We start from the raw sequence: 11,882 nt of genomic DNA on the forward strand, positions 1-11,882 counted from the left end.
GAGACTAGTCTAAGCGTCAATACAGGGACTAAGATTGAATCCTACGACACGCGGCTTCTGATGGCTTGTTGGATGTGGACAGGGCTTGGAAAATATTCATGACTACCAAAGGAAACCAAGCTGCTCAGTGACGAAGCCTCACCAGAGGAGCTAAAAGCCTTTTTATGCTCGCTTCGAGCAAAGCAACACATGAAGCATGCACGAGAGCACCAGCTGTTCCGGAAGAATGTGTGATCAGCTCTCCATAGGCGTAATGTGCGCAAGACCTTTAAACAGTAAACATTCCCCAAAAAGCGCGGGGCCAGGACTGATTACCAGGCAAGGTCTTCACTGACATTTTCCACCTCTTCCCTGCGAGTCTGTAATACCTACATTGTTTCTTAGGCAGACCACATATCCCTGTGCCGAAGAAGCAAAGGTAACCTGCCTAAATGATTAGCGCCCCGTTACCACTCACCATTTGGTAGCCATTGAATCCTTTGAAAGCTGGTAAGCGCCCACATCAAGCCAATCATGCCGGAAACCCTAGACCCACTCCCAATTGCATACTGCCCCCAACAGATTCCACAGATGATGCAATCTCTATTGCACTCCGCACTGGTCCTTTTCCCAACTGGACAAAAGGATAACCTCTGTGAGGAATGCCTGTTTGATGACTACAAGCTCAGCGTTTAACACCATAGTGCCAAACAATGCCATCACTAAGGCAAAGGATCCTGGTACTAAACACCTGTCTCTGCAACTGGATCCTGGGACCTCCTGACAGGAGCCCCCAGGTTGTAAGGTAGGCACAAACAACATCTTGCCACGTGATCGTCAACACTAGGCCCACTTCAGGGTGGGTGCTGTAGTCCCCTCCTGTACTCCCTGTTACCCCATGACTGCATGGCAAAAGCACAACACCATTACGTTTTGCAGGATGACAACATGTGTAGGCATGATCACCGACAACGATGAGACAGCCATATTAGGGAGGAGGTAAAGGACTGGCAGTGTGGTTCAAGGGACAACAACCTCTCCCTCAATGTGTGAGCAAGACAAAATGGCTGATCTGTGGACTTAGGAAAAGGAGGGCCGAAAGGCCCATTAACATCGGACAGGTTGAGGGGAGAAGTTGAGAGTTCAAGTTCCTTTGTGTCCACATCCCAACAACTATCATGTCGAAACACACCAACACAGTTTGTGAAGAGGCACGAAAAACCTTTCCCCCTCAGGAGAAAACTAAAACACGGGTCCCCAGATCCTCAGTTCTACACTGCGACCATCAAGAGCATCCTGAGACCGGTTGTCATACCTCCTGGTAGAAAACTGCTCGGCATCTGACTAAGGCGCTACTTAGGTGTACGTCCGGAGGGGAGTGTTCCCACTGCTGTGGCCAGTAGTACTGGGGTACGCGGGCCACAGTGTCTTCCCCATCACCTTCTGGTCTCAGGCCCCAGTAGCGCTACTGAGGGTGTATCGTCGACGGGGCCACAGTGTCTCCCCACACTTCTGTCTCAGGGCCCCAGTAGGCGCTACTGAGGGTGTATCGTCGACGGGCCACAGTGTCTCCCCATCACTTCTGTCTCAGGCCCCAGAGGGCGCACTGAGGGTGTAGTCGTCGGACTGGGGCCACGTGTCTCCCCATCACTTTCTGTCTCATGGCCCAGTAGGCGCACTGGAGGCGTGGTATCGTCGGACGGGGCCACAGTGTTCTCCCCATCACTTCTGTCTCAGGCCCCGTAGGGCTAGGGGCTATCGTTGGAGCCAGGGTCCCTCATTCTGCAAGCCCCGTAGTACTGAGTGTTTCGTGACGGGGCCACAGGGTCTCCCCATCACTTCTGTCTCAGGCCCAGTGAGGCGCTACTGAGGGTGTATCGTCGGCACGGGGCCACAAGTGTCTCCCCATTCACTTCTGTCTCAGGCCCCAGTAGGCGCTACGGAGGTGTATCGTCGCGACGGGGGCCACAGTGGTCTCCCCATCACTTCTGTCTCAAGGCCCAGTATTTCGTTGTAATAGTGTTGTAGGGGGTTAGGGTCAGTCAGTTTAAACTGGAGTTTTATCCTGTTCTTATGCTGGTGTCCCGTGTGATTTAGTATCGCTCCTCTAATTCACTCTCTCCCCTCCCTTCTATCCCCGGAGGACCTGAGCCCTGGGGCCATGCCTCAGGACTACCGTGGCCTGATCACTTCGCTTGCTATCCCGGAAACCTTGACATTTAACCTTGAGGTGCTGACCTGTTTCACCCTTCTAAACCACTGTGATTATTATTATTTGAGCCTGTGTTGATCTAAGCTTTGGCCATGTACTGTTATAAATCTCCACCCGCCACAGCCAGAAGAGGACTGCCACCCCTCATTACCTGGTTCCTCTTCTAGGTTTCTTCCTAGGTTTCCTGCCTTCTCTAGGGAGTTTTAACCTAAGCCACCCGTGCATCCGGCATTGCTTGCTGTTTTGGGGTTTTTAGGGCTGCGGTTTCTGTATAGCACTTTGTGATCGGTCGGCTATGTTGTAAGGGATTTATGAATAAAATTTGGGATTGCTGACGTCCGAGTACATCACTGGGTAGAAGCTTCCTGCCATCCAGACCTACTGATATATACTAGGCGGGTGTCACGAGGAAGGGCCTGAAAAATAGTGAAAGACTCCAGTCCACATTGTAAAGAATGTCATTTCCATAGTGTTGTGATAATCAGATTATGTCATGGAGGTAAACCAAACTTTCATTGGATTTTGAACAAAACCTGTCTGCAATATGGCTACTTTTTACCTGGGGGCTTTGTAGACCATTCAAAAGGTGTTCTGATACCTGGTTCCCATGAAGAAACCCCACATGGTTATGAATAGATGGGGGCTTTGTTAGACCGTTACAAAGGTGTTCTGATACCTGGTCCCCATGAAGAAACCCACATGTTATGATAGGCTTATAGGACATGTAGTATGCAAATGTATGGAACAACGTTCCAATATTTAAAGATGATGGTATAACATTTCTAGGTATCTATATCCCCTTTTTGAATTGCGTCCCCCGTTCCTAAAACACATCCATCCTATAGTGTAGGTTTTGAAGATTCATAATCTATGCTTGTAGTCCACCAGAAAGATTGAGGAAGGGTTGGTGGATCCAAAAGTAAACAAGCCCCACACCATTCTCCAACCTGCTGAAATTGTTGTCTTTGATGTGTATATTTTCAAGTACCCCTTGACAGTTAGTGTCTGTCTGTCTGGTAGAGTAGTGGTAATGGTGTTTGCTCCCCAAACCAGAGCTTTGAAGGTCAAATTGGCCAAGAAGAGCCATTTTTTGATGTTGCCTTTTGTGGGCATGAAAGAGCTAAGTTGAGGTGTGTAGGGGGGTAGTAGGCTTAGTTCCCATCAAATAGAAGGACTGAAGTGACACCTTGTGTAGAATGTCCTTTAATAGAGTTGTGGGAAAGTATCAGTGCGTAAAAGTATAAATTTTATGACCTTCCATATATTATTAAAAAACCATTCAGCACAAACTTTCTTGTTTGTTTATTTAAGAAATAGCCACTGGGACACTCCAACACTGCAGACATCATCTACGCTCGACTAAACACGGTGCCCCCCACAACATTGACTCTTACGTACCCCCTGTATATAGCCCCACACATTGACTCTGTACGGGACCCCATGTATATAGCCTCGCTATTTTTTATTTACTGCTGCTCTATTATTATTTGTAACTTTTATTTCTTATTTTTTAGTGAACACATATTTTTCTTTAAAACTAAATTGTGTTAGGGGTGTAAGTCAGCATTCACTGTAAGGTCTGCATATCTTAGTATTCGCATTTCACTGTAAGGGTCTACTCATTAGTGATTCACTGCGATTGGGACAAATACAATTTGATTTGTTACACATTGAAAACATGTTAGTGAACCTGGTGTGACATTATTTGAGCTGTGCTGACACCTAGTGGACATCAAGAGACCTACACCACACACACTATACCCTTAAAACAGATGGGATGTTTTACATACGTCTCTGTTTATTAACACTAATATATATGTCCAATAACAGACGTTCAAAAGTCGGAATGTAAAGCAAAAACGACTGGAAACGTTCTTCAAAAGCAGCTGTGGTGAATCAAGCATCTTGGGGTTACCTGAAATAGGTCAAAGTATATATTTGAAATGTTCTAATTTATTTAATCTTTATTTAACTAGACAAGATGAACTCAACAACACAGACACAGTTTACCTGCTTTATCTGGGAAACAGGATTACACCCGACAGAAACTTGGCAAATACAATGCATGTTTCTGTATACGAGTAGGTATATACAATATCATCGGTAACAAAATTGGTGTAACACAATAATAACGACACCAACGAACGAGAAATGGTGGAGGCTACCAGAACGAAGAGAGACATTTTTTCCGAGTTAAGTAATTACAGAGCTCACTCCCAACCCGGTATGTCATTCTACTGTTACGACTCTGTATGCGTTGTTTGTTGGCAACCTTGATATTACGGAGTTTTTGGAACGGATTCCTGTTGGAACGTTCCACAATTATACCCACCCCCTACCCCTGATATAGACCTACCCTGATATAGGTCTACCCTGATATTAGGCCTACCCCTGATTATAGGCCTACCCTGATATAGACCTACCCCGTGATATAGCCTACCCCTGATATAGACCTACCCCTGATATAGCTACTCCCCTGATATAGCCTACCCTATATACCCCTGATATAGACCTACCCCTGATATAGAACAACCCTGATATTAGGCCTACCCGATATAGACCTACCCCTGATATAGGCTATACCCCAGATATTAGACTACCCCTGATATAGCCTACCCCTAGAATATAGGACCTACCCTGATAGAGGCTACCCCTGATATAGACCTACCCCCTTGATATAGGCTACCCCTGATATAGACCTACCCCCTGATATAGCGCTACCCCTGATATACCTACCCCTGATATAGGTCTACCCTGATATAGGCCTACCAACTTATATAGGTCTACCCCTGATATAGGCCTACCCCTTGATATAGTCTAACCCTGATATAGCCTACCCCAGATAAGACCTACCCTAATATAGTCTACCCCTTGATATAGCCTTTCAAACTGATATTAAGAACCTCCCTCCTGATATAGGCCTACCCCCTATATAAGCTACCCCTGATATAGTTCTACCCAAATCAAATTCAAATGCAAGTTTATTTTATATGCCCTTCGTCATTCAGCTAATACTCAAAGTGCTGTACAGACACCGCAGCCTTAAAACCCCAAACAGCAAGCATGCAGGTGTAGAAGCACGGTGTGGCAGGAAAAACTCCCTAGAAAGGCCAACTAGAAGAAAACCTAGAGAGGAACCCAGGCTATGAGAGGTGCCCCATCTCTTCTGGGCTGTGCTGGTGGAGAATTAATAAACAGAATAAGAGAGAAGGCCAAGATGTTCAAAATGTTCATAAGTGACAAGCATGAGTCAAATCAATAAATCATAGAATAATTTTCAGTTTGCTTTTCATAGCCATCATCAAGAGTTGAAATAGGCAGTTCCGGGGACAGGTGGCGGTTCCATTAACCGCAGGCAAGAACCAGGCTGAAAACTGAATAGCAGCAAGGCCATGGTGGACTGGGGACAGCAAGGAGCCATCACGCCCGGCAGCCCCCGACGGCCACGGTCCAGGGCTCAGGTTCCTCGAGAAGAAGAAAGAGAGAGAGAAGGAGAGGATAGAGAGAGCCAGAGGTTTTCAAAAAATGTTCATAAATGACAAGCAGGGTCACCCCTGATATAGTCTACCCCTGAGTCATTACTGGGACATGTGCAGCATGTTTAGCGTATAGAGGCAGGACGTCTATCTGCTTGGTCTCTTAGGCTAGTTGTCCACGGAAATTATCTTTAAAATGAAGGGAAAGCACAAATCATTTCAAAAACTGCTCTTCTTTGAATAGGCGTGAGAATTTATTTTCACTCATTGTTGCTTATCTGAAATATGAGTGGCCGAAGGACCATGGCAATAGAGGTGTGGATTATGCGGCCTTGCTGGGTAATGGGGTATCGGGTTGAAAGGCCACATATAGACTGTGAATGTCTTATTTCTGAACTTCTAGACAGCGTTCAGATATCGATGTAACAATGTTTATATTGTTTCTGCCATGAACCTTTATACACCCCTAGGAAACCCTTGTAAGAGGTCAACTCTGGTCATAGAGTCCCCCAAAAATATGTTTTTGTTGTGTTTTGTAGCTCAGTCTTATGGGTTGGCACAAATAATCCTATGCATGAATTAAACATGACTCTGCAGTCCCCCTGGTGGCCACGGGGGGCTCAGTAGCGCCACCAACAGCTGACTTTTCCCCAAACTTTGATGATTTTTTAATCAAGAATAGATTAACATATCCGAACGTTATTTGACATGAAGGTTTAGTAAGGGGTCCTTATTAAATCAAAAGAATCACACGTCAAACTTAAATAGTTATGACGAAAAACACATTTCAAAAAGTGCACTACTTCAGACATTGAATTGGCATGTGCTGATGCAGTACAGCGTTATGTATGTCCTAGTGAATGTACATATCATTCTACACATCAATTAGAATGATATTGGCGAAGATATTGATAAAAAAACAAACCGGTTAGGGTTAGTAAAAAAAACTACAAAATGGCGTCACATTTTTAGTTCACAACTTTTCCGGTTTCTGTAACATAAGAATTTATCTGTTACATCAGTTATTTAATAGAATCCGACAATGTTTACGACATTCAAATGAAAGTAACATTGCGCAAGAATAATTTATTAATAGTTTAAAAATGTAATCAGAAAATTCAGAAACAWAGTCTATTACGTCACGGGCATTGCGACGCACATAACCAAAACAAACCGACTGAACGACCAAACCGACGACGTGGCCAAACGCTGCGACAACAGATATATATACGTGCATGTTCACAATTCTCCCACTATGTCAGACCTGCCTGCATAACTTTCATTTTTGTTAATCTAATTTTAATAATAATAGGGTGTTGCTAATAGTATCGTTAAGAGTATGTCACTTGCAACCGGCCTGTTCAGGATGGGACAACCCCCATTTCAATAGGAACATTTCCACGTTTGTAGCTTAACATACAAGGGCTATGCATTATTCTTCCCAAAAGATGTCATGGGTCATAATTGGGTCAGCATAATAAAATACAATAATCACTTCAATCATTCTGTGTCCATACTTTGGATGATTCATTGCGAGTGCCTGTAGATTCTAGGCAACATTTTTCAACTAACCGGTTTCATCTGCAGCTGATGGGAGTCAGTTCTTGTACAAGTAAAGTAGCCCTCTGGAAAACTACTTGAGAGTCTAGAAGTAACTGGTCAAAGTACTCAGTACTAGTTAAGCATTTGTACATCTCATTCATACATAAGGAATCGGTGACTTAAAATAGGGTGACCAGACGTCCCCGTTTTTAGTGGCAGGTCCCCGGCTGGAGCTGTCCCCGGAAATGTCCCCGTTTTGAACTGTGCGTTAAAAACAGACTGCAAAGTGTTGATATCACAAGTTTACTGGAGAACTGAGACGAAGTAGAGACTCTGGACAGGGTGGATGAGGTTTAATTAAAAGCAATTTATTCAGAGGTAAAGATATCTGAAATAGCGTGCACGGACCCTTTCATCAAGCTCAAATTGAACTATCCGAAAGAAGCCCAGATAACAGAGTGCCTAGACATTTTATACAGCACAGAAAGTAGGTTGAGTCTGGAAGTCTGGTCCTCTGGTGGTCCTGAAATGAGTTGGGCGAGTCCCCTTCAGGCCTAGATCATGTCTCATTGCTCTGAGTAGAGGTCTTTGTCTTCAAGAAATGTTCAGCTAAACACAGGAGATTTAGGTGTGTGCGTAGATTGTTCCTATTTTACATTTCTGTGTCTGTCTCTGTAAAAAATGGTTCAGACTGAAGAGGAGATTTTGTGTGTGCGTAGATGTTCCTGGCTATCAGTGTTTATGAGATGAGGTTTGCGTCAGCCCTCTGGATCCTGGGTATGTGTGTGTCTCCAGTATCTCCGTTGAAAGCAGTACCAAGCACCTTTTCTTATCAGTGTTATAAAGGTCCGTGTTCAAGCCATGCCTGTCTCTGAGGTGTGTGTGGGTCTTCAATCTGCTTATGAGTTTGTGAGAAACCGGTTGAAAGAAGTTAGTTATAACAACGGAATAGCAAAATTATGCTTGTTTATAATAAATTGATATTTATGACAAAAGTGAAAAGAATATTTTACGTGTCAAGAAGACCGCAGGCATCAGGAGTCCCGGTTGACGTGTCAATCTTGTTGTGCTTGCTTTTGTCCAGCGAGGGGCGCTCGCTATATCAGCTTTCACTTCACTCTTCTTCTAACTACCTGCCCGCTGATAGTTCTTAGAGAAACTGCTGTGGAAAACTCGGCAGAAGCGTCAAGTGAATCCATAACATCACCCACAAACTGTCTTTGTCAAGCCAGGTAACTTACACTCGTTTGAGATACGAGGCTAATGATGTTCTTTCACAATTATTTTATAGTTTTAAATGGTCTGCGTGATATGGTGATTAACATAGGTTATGCTAGCTAAACATTGCTATGGTCGACTATTATCTAGCTCTGTTGAGCCAGCTGCTGTCATGGGTAACGAGGTTAAAAAACAGGTCACATGTAAAACATGCAGTACGGGCTATTGTGAAAATATGATTATATTAAATTAATGCACAATTAATGAGAATATTTATTTGTAGAGTACAATTTTAATGATTGGCCTGTATAAGTAGTGTGAAAATATATGTTAGAAATTTTATTGGTAACATTAAGCCTAATGTTTCTGTTAGAGTGGAGAGGAGGAAGACTGGATTTAGGAAGTAGAGTGAAAGAGAGAGAGGAGAAAGGTAAAGATATGATTACAGAGCCTCCCCAATTTAATTTATTCCAAACAAATGTTGTTTGAGAAAAATACAAAATGAGCAAGCAAATGGGAATCTGTTAACCAAAGTTATTTTATCGAATAGTGAATTTATTATTTAAAAGATTGGAGAAGGAAAAAGAAGGAGTTAAAAAGAGTGAACGCGAAGAGAGTGAGGAAGAGTGAGGTAGAAGGAAAGGAAGGAAAGGCAGGAAGACGATTGGAGGAGAAGAACAAGTTGAGGAGTAAAGAGAGTGACACAAGCGAGAGTGAAGAAGAGCAGACAGGAGGTACAATGACTCTTTCCCAGAAAACAGAAATGCCATTTTAATGACAACATGATGGAGGAATTTACCTTTATGATTCTCAGGTCAAGACGAATAGAATGGTTCACTGCAGCCCTTTGTAAATGCCTCTTTTTTCAATTGGCAGCCGGAGCAAGAAACGGCAGTGGATAGAACATCAACAGACAAAAAAAAGCATAAAGCCGGCTCTGACTTGGCCGGTTGGATGTCCTCTGTCACCACATTCTTCAAAGAGGTAGAGCCTCCCAAGAAGAAATATGGTTTAGCTGTGCAGGGGTGTGTCTTTGCACACCACACTATGAGACACAAGCATAGTTACAGATCTATGACGCACAGCACAACTGGACACGGAAAGCCTTTATGAGGACAAAGTTTTACATGTGACTAGGACAAAATGTGACTCCACAGTGAGGAATTGTGTTAGCACCATGTGCTAGACAAATTGTTGACGTCACAGTGAGTAACGTGTTAGCACCATGTGCTAGACAAAATGTGACTCGCACAGTGAGTAAACGTGGTAGCACCATGTGCTAGGACAAAATGTTGACCACCACAGTTGAGAAAGAGTAACGTGTTAGCCACCATGTGGATAGGACAAAATGTGACGTCACAGTGAGTAACGTGTTAGCACCATGTGCTAGGACAAAAGGTGAAGCCACAGTGAAGTAACGTGGTAGCACCATGTGCTGGACAAAATGTTGACGCCAACAGCTGAAGTAACGTGTTAGCACCATGTGCTAGGACAAAATGTGACGCCACAAGTGAGTAACGTAGTTAAGCACCATGGTGGCTAGGACAAAATGTGACGCCACAGTGAGTAAAGTGTTAGCACCATGTGCTAGGACATAATGTGACGCCACAGTGACCTAAATAGTGTGTTAGCACCATGTGCAGGACATAATGTGACACCACAGTGAAAGTAACCGTGTTAGCACCATGTGATGGCTAGGACATAATGTGACTCCACAGTGGGAAGTAACGTGTTAGCACCATTGCTAGGAACAAAATGTACGTCATAGTGGAGCTAATGTGTTAGCACCATGTGCTAGGACAAATGTGACGCCACATTGAGTAATGTTGTAGCACCAGGTGCTAGGGACATATGTGAACCCACAGTGGAACGTGTTAGGCACCATGTGCTGAGGACTAATGTGACACCACAGTGAGTAACGGTGTTAGCACCATGTGCTAGGAACAAAATGTGACGCCACAGTGAGTAACGTGTTTAGCACCATGTGCTAGACATATGTGATGCCACAGGTAGTAACGTGTTAGCACCATGTGCTAGGACAAATGTGACCCACAGTGGAGACGTGTTAGCAACCATGTGCTAGGACAAAATGTGAACTCACAGTGAGTAACGTGTTAGCCCATGTGCTAGGACAAAATTGTTGATAGCCCACAGTGAAGATACTGTTGCAACATTGTGCTAGGACAAAATGTGACGCCACATGTAGTAACGTGTTAGCAACCATAGTGCTAGGACAAAATGTATTTGCCACAGTGGAGTAACGTGTTAGCCACCATGTGCTAGGACCAAAATGTGACGTCATAGTGAGTAACGTGTTAGTGTAACAGTTATAACTTTTGACCGCCCCCACGCCCCGACCGGGCGCGAACCAGGACCCTCTGCCACACATCAACAACAGTCCACCCACGAAGCGTCGTTTACCCCATCGTCCAACAAAAGCCGCGGCCCTTGCAGAGCAAGGGGAACCACTACTTCTAGGGTTTTCAGAGGCAAGTGACTAAACCGACTGTAAGGCTGCAGCGCGCACCACCGCTAACTAAGCTAGCCATTTCACATCCGTTACCTTCACCCTCCTTTCGACCTCCTCCTTTTCCGCAGCAACCAGTGATCCGGGGTCAACAGCATCAATGTATGGTTGGTATGTATGGTGACCAGTGGGGCCAGGGGCGTGGAGCCTACACTTCCTCGGGTACTCCTCCAGAAGGGACGTGGGAGCCTTTACACTTCCTGCTTGGTACTCCTCCAGCCTGACCATTGGACCTCCGCAGCCGTCCACTCATCAAGGATTGCACGATGATATGCAATGACAGCTCTGGGGCGGGACAGTGCTTGATGAAATGCAGTCAGAACACGTGATGGATTGTCTAGCTCCTTTTCTGCCTCTTCAAACAGTCCTCTGCCACCTCTATGGCTCTGTTCAGTTGAAATTCAGTAATCAAATGGAGGCTCCCCTTCCACTCGGCAACGTAGAAAAACATGTCCAGCTAGGGGCATGGCAGAGTTGATTGTGTCACTAAAGTGATGCCTTCAGAATGTCAAAAACCGGTTCTAGGGCCCTGGCTTAAGTCAACCTGGGTTTACTGCCGTTAGCGCGTACTCTTACCACGGTCAGCGTGCCCGCCCTGTCAGCTTACCCAAAACTTCAACTACCTCTCCTGCCCCACCATAGCCCTTCTTCTGCATGCTACACTAACTGGTCTCCTCCCACTTCCATGCCACTGTGCATTCCTCTGAACATCCCCCCTGAAACACACTGGTTCCCTGACATCATTATCCACCTCTACATTTTAGACTAGAGCCCATCCCCCCTGAAACACACTGGTTCCCTGAACATCATTATCCACCTCTACATTTAGACGGAGAGCCATCCCCCCTGAAACACACTGGTTCCCTGACATCATTTTTCAAACCACTACATTTTAGACTCAGAGCCATCCCCCTGAAACACACTGGTT

At 44.8% G+C, this 11,882-nt stretch overlaps 2 protein-coding genes across 2 annotated transcripts in view; one reads left to right on the plus strand and one right to left on the minus strand.

Moving 5' to 3' along the window:
* The window catches only part of LOC111964945 (E3 ubiquitin-protein ligase UBR5), a 41,871-nt gene extending 30,689 nt beyond the window's left edge, over positions 1-11,182 (minus strand). The window contains exon 1 of the mRNA XM_070443767.1: positions 10,991-11,182. Within this exon, the coding sequence (XP_070299868.1) occupies positions 10,991-11,182 (192 nt within the window). The remainder of the gene's footprint in view (positions 1-10,990) is intronic.
* LOC111964942 (R-spondin-3) overlaps positions 1-11,882 on the plus strand; it is a 209,076-nt gene that overhangs the window by 113,807 nt on the left and 83,387 nt on the right. The gene's annotated exons all lie outside the window — the stretch shown is intronic.

Source organism: Salvelinus sp. IW2-2015, linkage group LG6.1, assembly GCF_002910315.2.
Source record: "Salvelinus sp. IW2-2015 linkage group LG6.1, ASM291031v2, whole genome shotgun sequence".
Classification (NCBI taxonomy): Eukaryota; Metazoa; Chordata; class Actinopteri; order Salmoniformes; family Salmonidae; genus Salvelinus; species Salvelinus sp. IW2-2015.